This window comes from Neovison vison, chromosome 12 (assembly GCF_020171115.1).
Source record: "Neovison vison isolate M4711 chromosome 12, ASM_NN_V1, whole genome shotgun sequence".
In the NCBI taxonomy this organism is placed as follows: Eukaryota; Metazoa; Chordata; class Mammalia; order Carnivora; family Mustelidae; genus Neogale; species Neogale vison.
Window position 1 is genome coordinate 58839692 of NC_058102.1, and position 24520 is coordinate 58864211.

Here is a 24520-nt window from a genome sequence, read left to right on the forward strand (position 1 = left end):
TAAGTAATGGAATCAGAAGAACGTCCTAGATAATGAGGACTCATTCGCTGTTACTCCAAGTTCGTTTTAATAACAGTTTTGAGTATAGGGCTTTACAATAGCCAACATGGTATTTTAAGTATTTGATATCAGATAGTATTCAGGTATGAGTAGTGCCAAAATTCCATTCTGACCTTCAAAATATGCATCACTTTTCACTCAACACCTATTAATCGTTCTCAAGTATTCTACCTATCATCAGAATACTTATACCCAATACCCTTAAAGTACCCTCCACGATTCCGGTTCAAACACAAGCAAGAAAGATGCATATGCTCTTGTATTAATTTTTCTGCTTAATTCTCTGACTTTCCCACAGTGTAGTTTCTACCCTTATATCAGGCCTGTGCTTTTTTTGCATGTCTTTCTTTTTTTTTTTTTTTAAAGATTTTATTTATTTATTTGACAGAGAGAGAGGGAGAGAGAGTGAGCACAGGCAGACAGAGAGGCAGGCAGAGGCAGAGGGAGAAGCAGGCTCCCCGCCGAGCAAGGAGCCCGATGTGGGACTCGATCCCAGGACGCTGGGATCATGACCTGAGCCGAAGGCAGCTGCTTAACCAACTGAGCCACCCAGGCGTCCCTGCATGTCTTTCTTAATAGGTCCCCCTGATGCACACATCTTCAAATTCCAACAACCCCTTCACAGTCTATTTATAGTACTGATCAACTGGCATGAGACCCAACTTGGGGGGGGGGGAACCCTTCAGTAGTTGTGTTTGTTTGGTTTCTGCTTAGAGTCTTTTTGTTTGTTTATTTGTTTGTTTGTTTTTAAAAAAAAAAAAACCCTTCAGTCATTTTTAGAAGAATGGTCTTGAGACTGTAAATGGTTATCTCCAGAAGAGAAGGCAAAACACGGAGCCCCAGGCTTTCTGTCACTTTCAGTAAGGCAGACACATACAAACCAATGAGAATACACTAAACATCAACTCTGTTTTCAGCCCTAGGCTTGTGCTAGATCAGATATAACAAAAGGAAAACACACGATCCTGGTTGTTGTTTTTTTTTTTTCAGGTACAGTTAGCTTAGCACTCCCTAAGCTACCCGAGGTCCCTACTGTTGGCGACTTTTCTCTTCTAGTAACATGTGGGTGTTTCCCCCTGCTTTCATTTCCTAGATAGTCATTTTTAAACCTCCTCCAGATGCGTCTACTTCATATTTCAGCTCGTCTGTTAACAACCACTAGAAACAGAGCCACCCACCCACCTCCTTCCTCACACACAGCCTGATTTCTTCTCTAAACTGCCGACTTTGTGGGAATAGATGTTCCCGTTAATTTTATTTTTTTTTAAAGATTTTATTTATTTATCAGAGAGAGAGGGGGGAGAGAGAGCGAGCACAGGCAGACAGAGAGGCAGCAGAGGCAGAGGGAGAAGCAGGCTCCCTGCTGAGCAAGGAGCCCGAAGTGGGACTCGATCCCAGGATGCTGGGATCATGACCTGAGCAGAAGGCAGCTGCTTAACCAACTGAGCCACTGATGAGTGGTCCGTGTGGATATCAGGAGACGCTTTGTCTCTCATCGTGTTGCTGGAATCTTCTCCCAGGGTAATAGCAAAACCGGAGCCAGTCACCAGTGCCCGAGGTGGCTTAGTCTTAAGATGGTGTTCTGCTAGGATTTCTGGCTACCCTCATCTCAGTTCGGGTTTCCTGATCAGAGAAAACCATTTCTTCTGGACCAGCTCTGTCTGGATTCATTGTTACTACTCTTTTTATTAACGCCACAGTCACCTCCTGCTCTGCTGAAGTATCCATCTGCCTGCTGGAAACCTGCCACAGTTGTCATTTTAACCATGAAGCAACATTTAGTTTAAACTGCTCAGCTTCCTTGTGATTATTGCATATTTTATTCAGAGAATGATATAGCTCTAAATGCCTTTTTAAGAGTTGGGGATGATATCCAGTTAGCTCATGAAAAATTAAGTAGCACTTGGGAAGTTGGGGACAGTTAGAGTATTGTGGGTTGTTTCAGGGTGGTTTTGTTGGTTTGTTTTTAGTCATTGTAAATCCCAGGCTTCTTCCATTGCCTCTTTTAATATTCCCCTTCACAATGAATTCCTGTCTGTCCGGCTTTCCAAGATCTCATAACCATGAAGGACTTACGCATCTTAACTTCTTGCATCTTAACTTTTGAACCTTCCCTAACTGATAAAACTAAAAGAGAAAATTAACAGATGTGCATGACCGTGTATGCCTATATGCTATTTGTCTATGCGTGTTATCAATGACTCAAAAAATCTTTTGCAATGATGACACCCTAAACATCACCTCAAATGTTCATGATAACAGGCACACACACTAGCTCTTTCCATAAAGTCCTGATGTCCAAATGGCTGGCAAAACCTCCATTTACATGTTTAAAAGTGAATCGTCCCCTAATTTAAGTCTTAGAATTAGCACAACAATTGAAAAGGTAGGAGAATTCCATCTGCATGGTTGTGGAGTTTCATAATTCAGTCCTGTCCTTTCCCACAGCCTAAGGATATGAGAATTTGGAATCTTTGGGAATTCTGCAAAATCTAAGCAGAACATAAAGGTTGTACACAAATCCTGAAGACATACACTTAAACATACACTTTTGGCATTAAGTTATTGAAAACATGTGGTAGAATTTTACATTCTATGTAAAATTCAATCAATGAATGAGTTTGAAAGAAAATCAGGTTTCTACACAGCTGTTGAATAGTAGCAGCTTAATATTTCAGCACTGAATTTATTCAGTGTCACTCTCCCACATACATTTGTTTCTTCCCAGTTTCCCTTAAAGTCTGTTTAGATAGGAAAAGTTGGTTTGGGATTTGTTGTTTCCTTTCCCACTCTCAATCACCAAACATCTTGGAAGCCTCCTGACTTCACCAAACCATTAGTTATCTCAGCAAACATTCCTCTGTCATAAAGCACCAAAGTCTTTAGCTCCCATGATACAAAGTGAATGTGGGATTCCTAAAGTTAACCACATTGCCCTCACAAGAGCTAAGCAGAAATTATTCAAAAGCTGTTCTTTTAGGTTCCCAAATGCCTAGATGATACAACTCTGCCCAACATCACAGTGGTGTTTTGAGGGGATGAGGGAGAGCCAAAATAAAAAATGGAGTGTCTGTTCCCTCTACATCCCAAACATGAAAGACAGAAGATGAGGGAGAACAAATAGCTATGGAATGGATTGTTGTCACTCAGAAGTAGGAAGAAATAAAAACGGCCTGCAACCAGGAAATGAGAACCAGAAACACCACTTGCCTAAATGGGTATTTCCCCTAAATTCCCTGCCCTTTGTAACTTCCTATCCATCCACCAGTTCCACTTCCCGAATCTAGTATCAAACTCCTCCTTCAATCATTAAGTAAAATTGTGGGGGCAACACAGCAAAGGTATTTTGTTTCAACCCAATTCACGAAACACTTATTGAGCACCACAGTGTGTCCTATTACCTGTGCTCAGCTCTTGTAGGGGGGCGGGGGGAGGAGGAAGGACTGTGTAGCAAGGAGCACAGAAGCAACTGACAGACCCTGGGAGAGACAGTGGGTGAACAACACGCTACAAGAGCACAGAGGAAACAGTGTTCCCTTGTGCTACAGACTTTCTAGAAATGAAGGTACTCAGACAGTCACAATTCTAATTTTTATTTTTTTAAAGATTTTGTTTATTTATTTAGAGAGAATGAGCACTAGCAGGGGGAGGGGGAGATGGAGAGAGAGATTCTCAAGTAGACTGAGCTGAGCAGGGAGCCTGACTCAGGGCTTAATCTTGCAAGCCTGAGATCATGACCTTAGCTGCAATCAAGAGTCAGGTTCCTTAACCAACTGAGCCACCTAACCACCCCCAGAATTTTTAATATAATAAATATTCTGGCACATGAGAGTCTTCAGATCACACTGGTTATTTACTACAGATGGCTTGTTTTCTGCAAGTTTGAGTGCTTCTATCAATACTTAAAGACCTTGGGAAACTATTTGTAAAAATTGTTACTCATAATCATATCAATATTTGTCATTTATATAAAACAATAAAAATACAGTAATGGAGTGTTTCAGCAGAGACCATATTCGCATTCATTAACTGAGTTCAGTTATCTCTTATTGGTTGAAAACGATTACCCTAAATACCCCCTAATAATGTAATTAACCGAAGCATGCATTAACATTGCAGTCACATTGTAAGCTCATGTTTGAGTTTACAGAATAACAATGAGTTAAGAAGTAGTAAGTAATAGGTACAACTCTTCAGATAGCTTAAAAAAATAGCTCAAAATTGAGTAAGAACAATGCCATAGTAGAATTCTATGATACTTGCCAGGGCGCCTGGGTGGAGCTGTCAGTCAAGCATCCAACTCTGGGTTTCCACTCAGGTCATGATCTCAGGGTCATGAGATCGAGCTCCGCATCAGGCTCTGTGCTCAACACAGAATCTGCTTGAGATTTTCTCTGCCTCTCCCTCTGCCCCTCCTGCTTGTGCACACATACACTCTCTCTCAAATAAATAAATAAATCTTAAAAATTAAAAAAAAAAAAAGATACATGCCAACATGGAGAGCACAAAGTCACATTCCCAGGGAAGATACTGAAAAGGTTCTTTGAGTCTTTGACAACAAACATGTCCACCTTCTCAGACAGGTAGGTCTCCCTTTTATTCCCCAATTCTTTCCTTCTCACCTATAGATCTTAGAGTTTTCAGGCAACATATATTTCTGTTTATTGTTAAAAAACTTCAGCCACTTAACCCGTAGTAGCAAGAGATTTTATTTCTAGAATTTAGTATTTGGCAAACCCAAAATATAAAGTACAAGTACATTCCTGTAATCTAATAGACTGTTTAAGAAGTGAATCTAAAATTATTATCATTATCTTCTCATTTAAGGAAAAGTAATTAAACAAACTGGAGGTATGTTTAATGAAAATTAAATAAAATTGAGGTGTCTGGTGTACTTATTTAAAGCTCTTGAAGTTTCATCATTATGTCAATCAATTCTTTTGCCCAAATAAAGCTATCTTTTTTTTTTTTTTTTAATTCTCAGGAGTAAAAATGGTTTAAAGAAGAGGAAACTGACTAAGTAAGTTGGTTTTTTATTATTGAGATATAACTGACCTAGAACAGTGTGTAAGTTTCAAGTGTGCCATGTGTTGATTTAATACACTGATATAAGGCAGTATGAGTCCCACTGTAGCATTCAGCCAACACCTCCATCCTGTCGCATAATCACTGTTTCTTTTTGTGGTGAAAACATTAAAGGTTAGTCTTAGAAACTTTGAAGTATATAATATGGTAAGTTTTTCTTACTGTTTCTTTTAAAAACATTTTTTAAAGTTCTTCCCAGTGATCTTGACTTCGCAAATCAAAATGATTGCTTGTCTTCCAATAGGAGGGATGCTTAAGAAAGAGGCATATGTAGGGGCCCCTGGCTGGCTCAGTTGGAGAAGCCTGTGACTCTTGATCTCAGGGTCATGAGTTCAAGCCCCACATTGTGTATAGAGATTACTTAAAGAAAGAAAACATTAAAAAGAAGCAAGTGTATATTTCAACAGCTAAACCATTATGTGTGGGGGTGTTTACATGTATAGGTGGCAGAGGCCACTAAGAAAGTGTATCACAGAAAACAAGTCAGGAATAAGGAAAATTGTCATCATATGAAAACTGAGAAAGAATGCACTGTTGGGAATTATAAAAGTCTTGTAGGGGGAGGTCTGCCATTCTAAATCGAGAAAACCTCTAATAGTTCACTAAATCAAAGTTGTACAAAAATCTTTGCCATTCTATACTTGAAATGCTATGCTTAGTGCAGGGAAAGGCTTTTACTCTATTTGATATTATAATCTGTACTTTGAGAAATGCTGTCTCAGGAAGTCTTTGTAATAAATAGAAAAGAATAATTATTGTAGCTAGCCTTGGTTTCACTTATCTACTGAATTGCTAAGTCATAAGAATTAAGATTCTGGAGCAAAAAATTACCCATCAGTTGATTTCAAAGGTCTAATTAGATTGTCACCTCCAGGCTATTAGTTAAAACTCTGCATATAAAGAGTGGAACATTTCCATACCTAGAGTTTATCCTTGATATTTGCCTAGGATAAAATATTGATGAATTAATAGGAGGCAATTAGGGATTCCAGTCAAATCTGTGGTATTCATGGCAAAAATTATCAAGGCCGGAAACAACAAATGTTGGCAAGTATGTGGAGAAAGGGAAACTCTCTTATACTGTTGGTGGGACGGTAAGCTGATATAGCCACTTTTGAAAACAGTATGGCGTTTCCTCAAAAAGTTAAAAATAGAGCTACCCTATGACCCAGCAAATGCACTAGGGGGTATTTACCCCAAAGATACAGATGTAGTAAAAAGAAGGGGCACGTGTACCCCAATGTTCATAACAGCAATGTCCACAATAACCAAACTGTAGAAGGAGCCAAGATGACCTTCAACACATGAATGGATAAAGAAGATGTGGTCCATATATACACTAGAATATTTCTCAGCTGTCAGAAAGGATGAATACTCACCATTGGCATCAATATGACTGGAACTGGAGGGGATTGTGCTGAGTGAAATAAGTCAAGCAGAGAAAGACAATTACCATATGGTTTCACTCATATGTGGAACATAAAAACTATCATGGAGGACATTCAGGGAACGAAGGGAAAACTGTAGTGGGGAAATCAGAGGGGGAGAAGAACCATGAGAGACTATGGACTCTGGAAAACAATGAGGATTTCAGAGGGGAGGAGGTGAAGGGACAGATTGGGGTAGCTGGGTGACAGGTATTAAGGAGGGCATGTGTTATAATCAGCACTGGGTATTATATGTAAATAATGAATCCCTCGAACACCTACATCAAAAACCAATGATGTACCATATGGTGACTAACTAAACATTAAAAAAATGTTTTTTAAATTTAAAAAAAAAATCTGTGGCATTTGCCCTAGTGGAGTACATAAAAAAAAAAAGTTGATGCAAAATATTTCTATTTAGACTTGAGTGATATACAGATTTTTTCAAGTACAGATAGATAACAGAATAATTTTTTCCTATATCAACTGACGCAGGCATATATCAACTGATGCAGGAGAGACAATATCAACCAAAATAGAAGAGAGCTAGTGTCACCTGAAAAGAATGATATGACAGGAACAGAAAGACTGTTGCCCAAAATTTTTGGTTGGCTTGTTAAGTGAGGTGGAGAGGCAGGGTCTCTGGACCAAAATAGGAGACCCTGTCAAGCTTGCTCCTCCCAAGACCTGGCAGGGAGAAGGAGAAGCAAGACATGGACAAAAGTCTGGGTAAAGTACAGTTGTGGTTGACCCTGTCCACAAGCCACATCACGTCACATCACATCACGTCATGTCAAATCAGCTTCCTCCTTCCTTTTTCTCATCTTCTTTCTGGTCCTCCCTCCTTCTCCAAAAGCCTGCTCTAAAAACCTGTCTAAAAGAGGGGAGCCCCCGGGCACCTGGGTGGCTCAGTGGGTTAAGCATCTGCCTTCGGTTCAGGTCATGGTCTCAGGGTGTTGGGATCAAGCCCCGGCATCAGGCTCTCTGCTCAGCAGGAGGCCTGCTTCCCCCTGCCTCTCTGCCTGCTTGTGATTTCTCTCTCAGTCAAATAAATAAATAAAATCTTTAAAAAATAATAAAATAAAAGGGGGAGCCCCTGCCCCACATTTTTATTTGTTTTCTCTTTACCCTTTCTCTTTCCCTCCCAGAGCCATCCCTACCCCACCATGTCCCTGTGGCTCCCCTTTCCAGTTTCTACCTATTCTCACTTGACCAGTCCTCTGTTCTACCTTCTCTTCTCCCTTTTCTCCCTAAACCTTTATCCTCCTGATCTCTCCTCCCACCTAGCTTGTTTTGCTCCTCTTTACCATACTTCCCACTTCCCCTCTCCCTGATGTTCATTCTATTGTTTCCTGGCCCTTTCTCTGTCTCTCTTTTCCTTTTGCTTTTTCCTACCCATAAATATTTTCTCAGATTGCCCTCCCTATTTGTGCTTCCATTCTCCTGGTAACAGGATGAAAGCTAGAATCGTTAAACCCAACCTTAAGGTCAATGCACTGCTCAAAGACAACAGCCAGAGAGGGCAGTTCTAAGGGAATTCATTCTAGGACTGGAGCATTTAGTCATTCTCTTGGAAGGTGGCAAATTTGACGTGGGTATGTCCTTTAACCAGAAACATTCTCCTGCGGAGCTGGTCAACATTCCACTGCTGAGGAGCCATGTGATCTTGAACTACTCACTTTACTCACTTAGCTTTGGCTGTCCCATTTGAAGCATGGGGCTGATGATGCTTCAGGGATCAGTTGTCTTCAGTTGTCTACTTCAGGGATCAACCGAGCCATAAAACATATGTGAATATGTATGCTCTGGGGTGTGTTTTATGGAACCAAGTCATTAATGCTATTAAGTGAAACAGTTAAAATTCAAGTGTAATCTGGGAGGTGTAATGCCCTTTAAAATCTACTAAAATCTTGGGCACCTGGGTGGCTCAGTGGGTTAAAGCCTCTGCCTTCAGCTCAGGTCATGATCCCATGGTCCTGGGATCGAACCTCGAATGGGCTCCCTGCTCAGCAGGGAGCCTGCTTCCTCCTCTCACTCTCTGCCTGCCTCTCTGCCTCCTTGTGATCTCTGTCTGTCAAATAAATAAATAAAAATCTTTAAAATCTACTAAAATCTTAACATAATCTGTCATATTGGTTAATCAACAACTTTAAACAAACAGCTATTCATAATATTATGCATTTGCTAATAGGACATAAGGCCACGGGTAGAGGATACAGTGGAGAAATTTGCAGTAAGACTAAGGGAAAGGTCTCTGTGTGGATCCTGCTAAAGTGGAAAGGCTTGGACTAGTTGCCAGAGCTCAGAATCATGTGAAGCTTAGTGAGCAGGTTGGTGTAGGTAAAATCCGGGAAAGATAAGCAGCTATGGAAAACTGTAGGAAATAAAATATAATTCTTATTCACAAAAAGAAGACGGAAAGAGGTGAGAACTTTGCCTGGAGATATAGACACATAAGCTCAGATGCATTACTTGATTGTACCTTTGAGCCTTTTTGATACTTTTATAGACACACAAGCCTCTAAACATGGCTCTCAAAGAATGAGGCTCTAGAAGCTTTCTGGATATGTGCATCATTGATTGCATTGACCCTGCTCTGCCCTGAGAAGACAGTGTAGCTAGCAGTACAGTGCCTATACTTGTAAAGCTGTTTAAACCTCTAACAGCTTGTGTTGTAAAGTAAGTATGACCATAGTATTTTATAGAGGAGAACGTTGAATCTCACAAGATTCAATTTTCCATGATCACACAATAAGTAAAATAAAACCATATCTCAAACATTTCTCCAGACTCTAATCCTTTATGATTTCCCATCAATCAGAATTTTCTAGAAACAACATATATACATGTATGTATTTAAGCATGCATATATATATAATTTTTTAAAGATTTTATTTATTTATTTGTCAGAGAAAGAAAGAACACAGCAGGGGGAGTGGCAGGCAGAGCAGACAGAGGGAGAAGCAGGTTCCCTGCTGAGCAAGGAAGAACTTGATCCCAGGGCTCCGAGATCATGGCCTGAGCCGAAGACAGACATTGAACCGACTGATCCACCCACGCAACCCATATATATAATATTTTATTGCTGGAGTTAGAGCCAATTGAAAATCTAGAGCTCTTTCCCCTCTCAAGGGAGTATAATATATAAGGCCCTCTTTTTAATCACAACATACTAGGAACTAATTACTTTAACAACAAAAGAGCAAGTAAAAATGCTTTTTTCTCTAAGAAAATCATTCATGTTTGAAAAGTATGACATTAAACAGTATAGATAGCTGCCAACCAGATTTTTTAAACATATATTTTTTTGTGTTTCGTAAAGCCCAGTTCAACTGGATGACTTTGACGCCTACATCAAGGATATGGCCAAAGACTCTGACTATAAATTTTCTCTTCAGTTTGAGGTGAGTAGATCAAGTATGTCCTACCTTCTGTGGTAGATGAGGCATGGGTCTTGGCATTTTGGGACTGGTGTCATTTCCCAGCTCGCTGGGCTTGCAATATGATTCATCATGGGCAGCATGGTGGTGTCTCATTGGCTGGTGCAGAGTGAGGACGTGCACCCTTTGCACGTCAGTCTAGGGTGGCACCACTGGAGGAAAAGAGAGAACAAATGTGGGTAGTGGGGTGAACAAACAACCAGCCAGTCAATCTGCCAAGTCCCTCATCAGCTGGGGATATCTTAGGTCTGCAAGAAGCAGCAGGAGTCCTTGTGTGGATATCCTAAGAGAGAATATAAGGATGAGAGGAACTTCACCCATGATCAAATACAAAACCTCCTAATACTACCCACCTGTGTGATCAGAAATTCCACACAGAGCCCAGCTCAGTCACCTGTTGCACGTGAGTATGCGAGAAGTTGTAGATGTCACATCAAATGCTGTATCTCAAAGAATAGAACTTTGGTGTGAACTGGACATCTATGTCAAGGATGGGATTTCAGAAAGAAAGGAAACTTTCTATAAGGATACATATGCTAAACTCGGGAAAAAAAAATAGAGGTCTGGATGATTCTGATAATGGTGATGAAAATTGTGATGGATGTGCACTTTCAAATTCACTGAAGCCTCCAGCTCTCTTCCTTACATAATGATGTCACCTTGGTGACACAGCTAACACCACTGCCCTCACTGGGAGGATTAGGAGTCCCTCCCAGGTTATGCCATCAAGCCCCAGTGGGATTATTGCTGGGCTTCTCTACTGCATCATCATAAAGAAAATTCAGTGAGTCATTTTCTGGTAAAAATAAAAGATGATTTTAGCTGTGAATGACACACCATACAGACTTCAGGGAGGAAAGGGAGCAGCTCAGTCTCAGAAATTATTGGAACCAAGGGCCCCACCCCTGCAGAGACCACCCCCCCCTTTCTCATTTCTGCTTCTTTCTCTACCTTGACCTCTCTCACTTTTGCTGCAAACCAACCTCTTTCTCACAGTGGAAAACAACCGCCCACAACCCCTGGGCATGACATCCTAGAGTTTCCAAAGAACTGTTGACTCTCCTTATTCAGAGTTTAAAAATTAACAGGAGAGAATAACTGATGGGCTGGCCTTGGTTGTGACGTCCACTCAAGCCAACTGCAGCCTGACGGGGCAGAGTCACATAGGAACAGGACAGCTCTTACTGGAGCCACTTAGCTAAGCCAGTGGGGAACATTATTCCCCGCAAAAGAAAGGACACTGGAGAATCAAGCAATTAATGATTACATCCTAGCTTCAGATGTTTCAAAAATGTGAAAAGTAGAATAATAAATTCTATGTGCTAAATGCTTAATTTATACCATGCTGAGAGTGCTCGCTTCGGCAGCACATATACTATACCATGCTGAAAGTTTTTATACATTCAATATATAAATGAACACATTCAGGCTTATTCTGTAAGATTTATAAAAAAGGTAAGAATGTACTAAAGTAGGAATCCAAACCCCTTAGTTCTCATGACTGTTTAGCTATTAATTAATATTGAAAAAAAGTCACAATTTCTCAGCTCCTCAGTTTGTTCATCCATTCAATGAGAAGGCTGAACTAAATCAGTGATTCTCAACTGGGCCAGTACCAGGCAGTCCCTTAGGGAGAGTTTGGAGTGTGTGCGAGTATTTTTGGTTCTCATAATGCCTTGGGAAGAAGCTACTAGGGGTATTCAATGGAGAAAGGGACAAGGATGAAAAATGCTCTGTGATGAGTGGGACAGTCCTGCACGATAAAGAATTGTCCCAGGCAAGTAGTATTCCCTTCACAGACACTGGCGAAGTGTGGGAGGAGGGCACATCCAAGCTTTCTAACTCAAGCATTTTAGAGTTCTCCAGAGAAACAGACCAATAGGAAATATATGCATTTATACATATATAAACACTAATACAATACAATAAGTGAATTCATCCATAAGTTCATTACATTATATACTTCTTATACAATTGAGAATCCTTATGTATTATAGTATGTATATCCTATATACAATAATATAATAGAAGAAATATAGATAAAGAGACTGTCTTATTTTAAGGAACAGGCTCACAACAGTGTGGAAGCTCACAAGTCTGAAAACCACAGGGCAGGGTGTGGACCTAGGGAAGCATTGATGTTGCTGCTCAATCCAAAAGCAAGCAGGAGGCAGAATTTCCTCCTCCTCAGGGCACCTCAGTCATTTCTCTTAGGGTCTTCACCTGATGGATGAGGCCCACCCATGTTATGGAGAGTAATCTGCTTTCTCAAAGCCTACAGATTTAAATGTTAATAACATCTTTAAAAAAAAACAAACAAAAAACAAATAAACAAACAAACAAAAACCCTTCCCACAACATCTAGACTGATGTCTGACCAAGCACTGTCTAGCCTGGCCAAGCTGACACCTGAAAATACCCATCACACCATGATTTGAAGGACTGTTTGGTATCTTTATTTTCTCCGAAGCTTTTCTCCATATATCTTTGTTCTTAATACATTGTTGATCCTATATGTAACTTGTCTGGTGCCAAGTCCTCATAGTGTGTCCCTGTTCTGGTGAGAAAATACAAATTATTCTCCAGAAGTTGGCTTTAAGTCACAGGCTCAGGCGGTGATTTTTGAGCTAATATTTGCCCAAGCAGTGACCCATGGGCCTGACTCACTTCCTTTTTCATTCACCAGCTCTCAGGCACTGCCAGCCTCCCACCCCCTCCCCCCTGCTGCTGACCCCTCAGGTTCCATGTCTGGGTACTCTCATCTGTTTTCAAAGACTCATACCCATACCTGATTTTATGATGTATGTCAGACCTTTCACACGGCAGCTGTCTAATTTTCCTGAAATTGGTAATTAATCAAAACTTAAGAAGGAAAAAAAAGTTTCCTGCCCTAATAAGAACCCAGGAGGGTATTAAAATGGCCCAAGCAGCTGGTTTAGCTAAATTCAGTAGCTGAACAGTTATTTCTTCTGTTTGTATGAATGTTTAATACTTGTATTCATTTGGATACTGATGTTGAAAGATCACACTCATACTGAGAAATTACATCATTTATAAGCATTATGCTAATTGAAATGAATGTCTGGATTTGCATATATAACCAATACAGCTATAAGTCATACATGAAGCTATATGACTTGCTAATGTGCACTCACTAAATGCATTCCTTTTTCACTCTGCATCTGATTTTGGAACTGCTGGGAAGATTGATTATCCTTCTGATGAAAATGTACATCTTTTCTTAAGGAGGCTTGGGACTCAGGGATTAGGTTCAATTCCTCATTTCGTATGTCTCATACGGAAGGGTTTTGAAGAGCCAGAATTTAGAGCTTGAAGTTGGAGAGCCCATGAGACCTACCATATATTGCTCATTCTGCCATTAATTTCTGTGTTTTGTATTTGTTTAATTAGGATGCTAGCAAAAGCCCTCGCCATCTTTGTTCAGAAATGTTGTTCCAAAGGCCAAAACAAACTGCATTCCTTGCCACGTTGTTCATGAGGGATGAACCTGGATTTCTGCTAGTAGCTCCCATTGGCAGCTCTTTTTACTTGTGTTCCAGGCCAATTCACTGGAGACCTACATGCAGCCATTGTTAAAATAAGTCACCTTGAACTCTCTTACTCCAGGAGTCTTGCTTGGCTCCCAGACCTGAGTCTTTCTTCCTCTTGTTTCTAAACTTCTAATCTTTTAATCTTTCTAATCTTCCCTCCTCTTGTTTCTAATCTCCTGTTTCCAGGTGCCTATACTAGGAATCTGTCCAGAAGCTGGAGCATGACCCCTAAATCCCATCCTAGTGCCCAGGGCCCTGCCTGACTTCCTGAACTTGGCGTCCTTCTCCTCCAGTCCTCCATCACCTCCCCAAGACATCCATTTCTACTGTACCCCATTCTTCCTTTAGGGTATCAGTCCTAGGTTGAATTGTGTCCCCCAAAGATATGTTGAAGCCAAGCACTCAGTACCTCCAAATATGACCTTATTTGGAAACAGGGTCATTACAGATGTAATTAGTTAAGATGACGTCATGCTGGAGCAGTGTGGGCTCCAAGTCAGACTGGTGTCCCTATGGAAACAGAGCTGTGTGAAGACACAGAGACAAATAGGGAGAACACCATGTGGTGACAAAGGCAGCGACTGGGGTTATAGGGTGACAAGTGAAGGAATATCCAAGGTTGCCAGCAAACCATTTAGACACTAAGAAGAGACGGGAAGGATGCCCTAATATTCCTCCATAAATGACAGACGTCAGAAGTCCCTGCTAACACCTCGACTGCAGACATACAGCTTCGAGAACTGTAAAACAATTTCTGTTGCTCTGAGCCACTCAGCTTGTGGTACTTTCTTACGGCAGCCCTCAGAAATGAATACAGAACCTCACTAAACACCTTGTTCTAAATCCCGGCTCCTTTTGCATTTACCTGAAAACCAGCCAGAACTTGCCCAGTTCCACCAAGCCTTGCATCTGCCACAGATGGCTCCACCACTGTCAACACCACCAGTGACGTTGTGTCTCCCCACTTGTTCCGTAGTCCAGTAATCAAACTCACCTGACTCTGTGGTCCAAACAGTCCCAAATACTTAGACCCTGCTGACACTCTTACAGACTCTACAGCCGGAATAGAGTTTGCAGTCCTCTTGGAAGGTGACTGCGCAGGTTATGAGCTGCCTGTGTCCTCCCAAAATTGATATGTGGACAAGATGGAGGCTTGGGAAGGTAAGTAGGGTTAGGCAAGAAAGGTCACATGAGTGCACAGTGAGACGGTAGTCCACGCAAGTCATGAAAAGCCCCAGAATGAAAACTACCTCATCAGCACCTTGATATTAGCCTGTTCAGCCTCCAGAACTGTGAGGAATACATGTCCATTTTTTTAAACCACCCAGTCTATGGTACTTTGTGGGCAGCTGGACCGGACTAACATAGTGTGTATGTTTGTGCTTTGCTGTCCCCAACCTACCCCAGGGTCATAGACTGTCACTGGGCTTTGGGGACTGTAGTAGTTTCTCAGGGCTGCCATAGCAAATTACCATAGTCTTGGTCACTTAAAACAACAGAATTTTTTTTTCTCAGAATTCTAGAGGCTGGAAGTCCAAGATCAAAGTAGACTGCCAACCCAACGTAGACTGCCATTGGGCTTTGGGGACTGTAGTAGTTTCTCAGGGCTGCCTTAACAAATTACCAGAGTCTTGGTCACTTAAAGCAACAGAGTTTGTTCTCTCAGAGTTCTAGAGGCAGGAAGTCCAAAATCAAAGTGTTATCAGGGCCATGTGTCCTTTGAAGGCTCTAGTGGAAAATCCTTCTTTGCTTCCTCCGGCTTCTGGAGGCTCCAGGCACTCCTTGGCTTACAGCTGCATGACTCCAACCTATGTCCCTGCCTTTGTATGGCCTTCTCTCTGGGATACAGGACCCACCCAGATAATGCAGAATAATCTTGTCTTATGATCCCTAACTTAACTGCACCTGCAAAGCCTCTTCTTTAATAAGACCACATTCACAGGTTTTGGGGGTTGGCGTGTGGATGCATCTTTTGGGGAGCCACCACTCTACCCGCTGTGGATGACTCTGTGGCACCCAGGAAGAAACACACCGTCATAAATCATAACAGAAGCCAAACTGGCAAATGAAAATTCAAAAATGATTTATGTCGGTTTCAGGCCATCATGTCGTCCTTTGCCTTGATGAAGATTAAAGCCTCCGGAGCTTCCATATGGTTGGAAAGAGAATAACTGCAAAGCTACTGAACCGGGAAACTTAGTATTTGATTTTCCACTTAGTGACAGGCTAAATTACAAAAGATCGTGAAGCATTTTGTGCACCCCCGCCGTTCCTGCTCTGCCTCGATTCAGAGGCAATTTACATTTACAGTGTTCAGCCAATTAAACCTCTCTTACCAGCTTAGGGCACTTACAGCAGGGAGGCAACACACAATTAAAGTTCTATCAGTTAGTAGGCTTCCATATGTGCTCCCGCTCCCAGCTCCAATCTGTTTCCACGCTTTTCTTTCGTCACCGAGGCCTCTTCCTGTGGCTCATCAGTCTGTCTTCAAAGCAGGGGACTTGCAGAGAAGGTTGTGGGTCTGTTAGTGCAAATGGCAGAGGAGGGAGAAGTTACACGTCCGGGCAAAGCAAAATAAAGAATCCGAAGGGAAGCATCTCCCCGCCGTTATCAGGAGTACTGTATTCACATGCGTTGAGTTTCATGGTTCCTGTGGAAAGTCACTCTACGGGACTGAGGGATGGAAAGTTGTTAGCCTTATCTTACAGATAACTAAACTGATGTTACCAAGTGTTGAGCTACTTTTCCAAGACATGACGTTTTACCAGTGGTACACCAAAAGAAGCCAGATGTTTTGACCAACTATCTCTAAAGACACTCTCTAAAGGACCTAGAATTCCAAAAGATTTTAAGCAATGGAAGCATCATTTAAATTAGCTTCTAGCTGCCAAAGAACCAACCTAAACATAACACTGATTTGGTTAGAGTTTGCTAAAAACTCCAAATTTTGTTACTTAAAAGAATATAGTCAGTCTTTGAAAACCCTTTAAAATGGAGAGACCACTTATAAAGTAACAGTGACATGCTTCTAGATAAAGGCCTTTAGCAAGCAAGGGTTTTGCCTGAGACAGAAAAACTCCCTTTGTGAACTGAGGATCAAAGTCAGCAGAGCTTCTCTTTAAGGTTGGCTTCAACTTGGACCCCAGAGCTCGGGATTTCATGATCTTAAAAAGCCCAAAGTGTTGCAGAATGAAGGGAGGAGAGAGAGCTGAGTGATTCGGGTCGGTCCGTCTGTGTGGACTGTAGTTTGCATCCCAGTAAGCTGTCAAGGAACTTCTATGTGGATGCAGCAAAAGACCCAAGAACTTGGTCTCTTTAAAGCATATGCTTTGCAAAGAACATTCAAATCAAGACAGAAAGGCCATGAAAGAGAAATGCCTCTTCAGTCTCTCAGAACATCACCAATGTCCCCAACCCCCTCCAGAAGTCTTTCAAAGACGCTCCCAAACTCTTCCCCCAGATATGTATTCTCACTCCTGATTCACTGGAGTAAAAATTGGAAGGAATTGTGAAGGGTAAACCGTGTGTGCAACATTAACATCCTATCTGAGTAAAAAAAAAAATTACATCAAGTGGTTTCTCTACTGCCTCCATTAGTAGGCTCACAGAGAGGTGCATACTATCTACATCATTCCATTTCTAGGTGGTTGTATATGCCATTCACGAATAGCTCCCTGAACTTTGTAGAAACATAACCAGATCTGCTGCACTGGTTATGTACTGCCCAACTCCAGGGGGCTATTCACACCAACCACAGTATGAACGACAACTCCTGGGAAATCCAGGTGGCCTGACCATAACTGCTTGTTTCCAATAAGACACATGAGATGAATGCTTAGAGGCCCCCCTTGCCTGTAACATAATCTTGCTGAAGTGTGATGGTTGTCTGTTTATACAAAAGTTGCCCTACCAATGCACATCTTGATTATAGGATTTATAGGAGTATAGATATGTACTTAGAGGCACATACTTGGTTGTTCTTATTTTCACTGAAAGCTTTGCCTATCCACTACTGATTCATTCTTACTGTCCGATTTATTTCCAGATACTTAGTGCCTGTAGGTCTTACTTCTTATAACATGAGGAATACTCCCTACTTGTTACTCATTCTTTTACTACTTTCTCTAAGGCTATTGCCTGTAGGAGAAATCCTACATTTCCCCATAGAACAGAAAGGTTTACACATAGTGTGTACATTTCAGTAAATATATACCTCCAAAACTCTGTAATGTGACTCAGTTTTCAAGTTTTTGAAATAATTCTTACCTTCTCCATGTGATCACTGAGCTATTCAGAATATTTACATATTGTATTAACCCTATTCCTGCAATAATGCTATAGAAGCATCCTATAGGGTAAATCTCAAAACTCAGGGATCCACAACAACATTTCTTTCTTTTCCTCCCTCAAGGGTCTGTAGGACAGAGCCAGGTCTGCTGTAAGCCTCTCCTCGTTCTGGGGCCAGCAGCTTCCCTGGGCATGTTCTTTTCACGGCAGATGGTAGTCGCATAGGAGGGAAAACCCAGCTGAGCAAGCACACTTAAAGCTTCTGATCAGAATGATCCCTTGGTTTATTGGCCAAAACAAGCTGAGAACAGTGGAGTGGAGAAGTGCACTCTGTCCCAAGAGGGAGTAACTGGAACCTTGTGTGGAAGAGAGGGTGTGATGATTCTACTACAGATGGGGAGTGAGGAATAATCCAGTGTGAATGATAATCCAATCCACACCAAATACCGAAATCTCAACTCTGTTCTCTGTCATTTGCAGGAGTTGAAATTGATTGGACTGGACATTCCACACTTTGCAGCAGACCTTCCGCTGAACCGATGTAAAAACCGTTACACAAACATCCTACCGTGTAAGATTGTCACTAGAGCCTCTCCTATTCATGTCTCTCAAAGGCTGACTGACTGTTACTGCAGATTCATCACTTTCAGCAATCTCTGGCTAAGCCGTCGAGATCCTCTAGGCCATCTCTGCGACTGCATTGGTCCCATTTGTGCTTTGATGTTGCTATATCCCATCCTATGTAGGAATATTGAATTTCTTTGCTTTCAACTGAATTGTGTCTGATGATCAGGAAAGACTGACCATTTAGCTCTTTGGAGATCAGAAATCTTAGCCAAATGAGGATAAGATAATCTGAGCTATCATAAACTATTTTCAATCAACTCCCTGACAAGGGAGGGAGACCTATGTACTAAAATGCCTCCTCTCTCTTCCTTCCGGCAGGTTTTCTTGTTGCTTAACATTTTGTAATAAAAGCAACATTAGAGGGAAAAAAAAAGTAATACGAAGCATTTACTGAACAAATAAAATACTTTCCTATGTAGATTTAACTTTCTTCTCTGCCACACTGGCTAGAGGTAGGGGCAGGGGGTAGTGCTGGGAAAAATGGAGACCAGGGAGGAGGACAGCGGGAAAAGCTCTAGAAGGAGAGCTCTCTCCTTGACCAGTCTTCTTGATGAAATTGCACAGTGTCATCCTTATAACACTTTACAGCTGTACACATTCCAGAATGTACTTTTCCTATCTGAAGTCTGTTTACACAAAAGTCCGTGTAACACCTAGGTTTCCGAAAGGTAGTGGATTTTCTGGATGTGCTGGGTGACATGGGAATCATGGATTCAGGTTACATCCTCCAGCCTTCCATACAACCTCCCTGATATTTCGGTTCCTCTAAGGGTCCTGCACAATGTCCCCACAGCCCAGAGACAAGGACAAGGGAGCTGAGGGAGAGGAAACACTGATTGAGGTGTGTTTCTATATTTTCTAGACTAAGGCGTGGCTGAAGTATCAGGGTAAAATAAACTTGACTTACCCTGTCACGGGCTGATCGGACTTGTTGTTTGGATAGAGAAGGTCAAGACAATTCTTTCTCCACCCATTTTTAATCTCTCTTCTTATTGTTCTTTACAGATGACTTTAGCCGTGTGAGATTAGTCTCCATGAATGAAGAGGAAGGCACAGACTATATCAATGCCAACTACATTCCTGTAAGTAAAAGACCATAATAAAATAAAATACAAAAATGTTTTAAAATCAGGCATCCCAATTCTAGCTCAGCAAGAAGGGGACTATTCAGGGAGGCATCCAGTTGTTGTCAAGAGAGCCGTTCTCCACCTGGCCTCCCAGCTCTCAGGAACAGTTCCCATTATTCCTTTTCAAAATAATGAATGGGGGGGGGGAAGCCCATAGATGAGTAATGTTTGGATTTCTCTGTAAAGATCTGGTGAAAGTGAAAGTAAATAATCACCCTAAAGATCACCTTTCTCATGTGTAAACTTCAGTTTCAGCAACTCAACTCCAAGGGCTCATCCCCTGAGCCCCTGTTGCTTTAAAAACAGTGACTGGGGCACCTGGGTGGCTCAGTGGGTTAAGCCTCTTCATGATCTCAGGGTCCTGGGATCGAATTCTGCATCTCTGCTCGGCAGGGAGCCTCTTCCCCCCCTTTCTGCCTGCCTCTCTGCCTACTTGTGATCTCTCTCTGTCAAATAAATACATAAAACCTTAAAAATAATAAATATAAAAATAAAAACAGTGACTGTTCTCGTAAAAGAGGTGTGAAAACAAGGCTTTCTATCACGCAGACCTGAGCAGGTCCGTTACTCTGATCACCTCTTCGATGAAAAAGGGAGAGAACACGATCCAGGCTGTGTGATCCTTTGCCAGGCTGATCCCCAGTAAATTCTCAGGTTTTCCTTCTTTGTGTGGAGCAGCATTTGGCGTTGAGAGTGGTCCCTTAGGTGACAACTTTGTCACTTCATCCTTCAGGGATACAACTCGCCCCAGGAGTATATTGCCACACAGGGGCCACTGCCCGAGACCAGAAATGACTTTTGGAAGATGGTTCTACAACAGAAGTCCCAGATCATTGTCATGCTCACGCAGTGTAATGAGAAAAGAAGGGTAAGTGCCTGGGGGGGTGGGTTCCCACTGGGACAGCCCAACCCATACCAGCCGTGGCCATGGCTTGTGTGCTTTCTGTGTACCAGAGACTTCCACTTGCTCCATTTTTCATCCTCGCAATAGTACGACACGGTTCTTCAGAGACAAGGACTTCTGTTTTTCCTAAGTGAGCACTGGCTCTTTCTTCCATTGCCTGTTTGTTTTGAAAGATTGTGCCATTGTCCCCTCAGGTGAAATGCGACCATTACTGGCCATTCACGGAAGAGCCCATAGCTTACGGAGACATCACCGTGGAGATGATCTCGGAGGAAGAGCGGGACGACTGGGCCCGCAGACACTTCCGGATTAACTATGTAAGTCACGAAGCACACGTTCAGGTGCCGTCCCCATGCTGAGGGGACGCCCATGGGTCAGAGGCCAGCCCACGATCAGGTCAGACCGTGAGCTCTTCACACTTTGCAATGCTGCTTTCTTCAAGAGATAAATCCTACTTTGAACATATTCATTTCCCATTGCATCCACAGTGATGTGGGAAGCAAATACCCTGTTTTAATAATAAGCTTTGTAATCCCAACCTTAGCCACTTACAAAATCTTTGTGGGATGAATAAATGAGGGGGTGAATGAATGATTTCAAAAAGAGTAAAACACTTGGAAAGCTCACAGACATTCCTCAGAGAAAAATATTTGACAACCTGAGTACCCTTTGAATCCTGCTTTGTTTCTTGGTTATTTCAGCCAGAAAGACAGTGTAAACATCTGGGTACAGTTAGAACAAATAATTCCCCGGGTTTGTATCCGGGAGAAAAGAGAGTGCCCAGCACAAAATAGGGTCTTGACAGAGAAGAGTCACATAGGTCAGTGTCTGCTCAGTACTATGTTTCTTGTCCTTGGTCTTAAATGGTCACCTAGCTTTCAACGATAATCGTGTCACGGTCTTAAAACACTAAAATAAAACATGGAATAATAGTGTTTTCTGGTAAGATGTGTAGCCTGTAGTTACAAACATTTGGTCCTAGAGTGCCCCCTTTTGGCCATAAACACAGAATCTAAATTTTACACTTCCTGGATGAAAGCTGTATTGCAAAAGAACATTGTGCTGTGCTAATGGATGTTTTTCTAGTTGTTCCCATTTTTGTTCACATTCTTCTTTACTCCCTTCATACCGACACATGGGAGCTTTCAGCGAACAACCAGATGAAAGCACATGAATGAGGAAATCGGAGTAAGAGAAATTTTGGAATGGCTAAGATGTAACAAGGATGGTTTTCTCATTTAATAAGAAAGGAAGAAAATGACCATAACATGAAATTTGAAAACTTGGCCTGAACTGAGTAGGAACTGGGGACTAAAACCAGCAAAAATGTGTTCGTTCCCATTGATGCGTGCCTTGCTCTTCAGCTGACAGGGATCACCCTTGTACGAGGAACTCTGTCTTGTAGCTATAGAGAGACTAGTGACAATTTAAGTGTTTTCTGGTTTTGAACGACTTTGCATATGTTAGCTGGATATATTTTCAGATCAATTATATATATATGTAAAAATTTCTGAAAAAATATGTATAATAATACACACACACGCACACACACCTATGTATATATTGCCTACCATGTGCAGGTCTTTGCACGAAGCCTGTAATCAGCCTTTGAAAAGAGCTAACATTTTGGGGGAATTTCTCTGGGCAACCAAAGTTATCTAGTGATGGCGTGTGCTTCAGTCCTCATGGTGCTGGGTAATGGAGTCGTTCTGCACAGCTTGTTATGCTTGGGTTACTTCCTGGCCATACCTCCTGGAAACAGCAGTGAGAGTCACCAGCGTCTTTGCAGACTTGCGCACGCATGTTCCATGTGTCTGAGAAGGAGCCCTTGAAGGCAGTGAGGGAGGGGCTGCGTGTGGCTGGGGAAGGAGAGTCTTACGGGCCGAGGGGATGGGGGGAGGTGCAGGTGGGACACTGGTTTATTTATGTTTGCACAGATCTTACATGTATATGCTTTATTTATGTATTTACTTACATTTATACAAATTTTACTCCACCCAAGACCACTGATTCTTAGGATTTCATTTTTCCAATACCTGAACCTAACTTTGGTTTCATAACCAGGCCACATTCTTCTGAATTACTGAATTGTACCCCAGTACAATTCTACTGAATTGTACCCCAGTATTCCGTTCACCCAGTGGATTCTAGGCTCTTAGCATGTTTGAGGGAAGGGGGAAGAATTATATCTTTGTGAGGCCTGGATTTGGTATATTTCTGACAATTGATAATAAGAACAGGATAAATCTTTATGCTTACAAATTAGTAGAGACTAAAAGGAGCGAGTCTTGGGGCACCTGGGTTGCTCAGTCTATTAAACATCAGACTCTTGGTTTTGGCTCAGGTTATGACCTCAGGGCCATGAGATTGGGCTCTGAATGGGGCTCTGTTCTCAGTGCAGTGTCTGCTTGAGACTCTCTCGCTCTCCCTGCCCCTTCCCCTACTCTTTCTCTCTCTCAAATAAATAAATCATAAAAAAGAAGAAGAAGAAAGAAAGAAAAGAAGGTGAATCTTGAAGGCCCATACCCTCACTGACAATTACTCAGTTCTAAGGGGACAAGAATGTATTTGACATATGGGTTAATATGAATGAGATAAATATACAAAACATACCAACCCACTGGGATTCCCAGAACCAACCTTATACCTACGCTGAGCTGGATGGGAGAGGGTGGTGGTAATTAGGTAGTAGTGATGACCGTATCTACCAGGTCCCATCCTTCACAGACATGAGCACACTTAATTCTCACAAACCATCCTTGTGATGGGCTATTTTATCCTATAACGTCTAAAAGGGCTCGTTTTAAATATGAGAAAACGTGTTTAGCAAGTTTTTCTTGGGTCAGAGCACAAGACAGGGATTGTCTTATTGGTGAGGTTCTGAAAGTGTAAACTTGGGTAATATCTCTAAGGGAGCCAGGTAAGCAGGATAGGACAGGGCAGGGAAGGACCTACACACAGCAGTGGGTTTCTCTGAATCTGGCCTCAGCTGGATCCCACGGAGATGGCCAGGGCAGTGAATGGCACCGTGCTGTTAGCTTACCCCCTGACATGAGGGGGCAGGCGCTTTGTACCCCAGTATCCGTCATTCCTCAGCTGTGGGCTGCCCTCCTCAGAAAAACACATCTCCCTGGGCATACCCCAGCAAAGGCAGGACCCTTTGTAGAAGTCAGCCATGAGGAGGATGCAGCCACATGCTGTTAGCAGCAGCTGGAAGAGGGGTGCATCAGCCTGGTGAAGGGGACCCGGGGGCAGGAAGGGACCAATAGCACCTTCCACGGGATTCATGGACCAATGCTGATGCAGTTGCCAAAAGGCTAAGCTGGGAGGCAAAACCCAATCCATGGGAGCTCTTTTCTCTATAAAGCCATGGATTCACCTCTTTATCCTACTCTTTGAAGTGTTATACAATTAGTATTTTTTTTAAGGGCCCGCTTTGTGCCAGATACAGGGCTGGGAAGGGAAGAGGGACCGGCCAGGGTGGGAACGGGCTTTAACTTCGGAGGCCGGGGAGTCCCAGGCCACCCTGCGGGCACACTGTGACACTCACGCTTGTGTTGGTTTTTCCTCCTAAAGGCGGACGAGACGCAGGATGTGATGCATTTCAACTACACGGCGTGGCCGGATCACGGGGTGCCCACAGCAAACGCGGCCGAGAGCATCCTGCAGTTCGTACACGTGGTTCGACAGCAAGCTACTAAGAGCAAAGGCCCCATGATTGTGCACTGCAGGTAACCTCGTCAGCCCTGTCTTCCCTGGTGGTACCGCAGGCTCTGCTTTACAAACCCAAGAGCCCAGCCCTCCATATACCTCGGTCCCACTGAATTCACCATAGCATGAACTCTGACTTTCTAAAATTTATAGTTAACAGATATCTTATTAGATACGTGATTTGCTTATAATATGGCTTTTCTTTTTCCCCATAGTCTATGAGGTAGATCCTATTAGTCTCACTTTCAGATAAAAAGAAAAAAAAAAAAAAAAAGACCCGAGAAGTGGGGAGATAAAGGGA

At 42.3% G+C, this 24520-nt stretch overlaps 1 protein-coding gene across 1 annotated transcript in view; it reads left to right on the forward strand.

Annotated features, from left to right (window-relative positions):
* PTPRO (protein tyrosine phosphatase receptor type O) overlaps window positions 1-24520 on the forward strand; it is a 47948-nt gene that overhangs the window by 13587 nt on the left and 9841 nt on the right. Inside the window, exons 6-12 of the mRNA XM_044228003.1 lie at window positions 5045-5080; window positions 9895-9976; window positions 18331-18421; window positions 19483-19559; window positions 20338-20472; window positions 20703-20825; window positions 24085-24239. Coding sequence (XP_044083938.1) covers window positions 5045-5080; window positions 9895-9976; window positions 18331-18421; window positions 19483-19559; window positions 20338-20472; window positions 20703-20825; window positions 24085-24239 — 699 coding nt within the window. The remainder of the gene's footprint in view (window positions 1-5044; window positions 5081-9894; window positions 9977-18330; window positions 18422-19482; window positions 19560-20337; window positions 20473-20702; window positions 20826-24084; window positions 24240-24520) is intronic.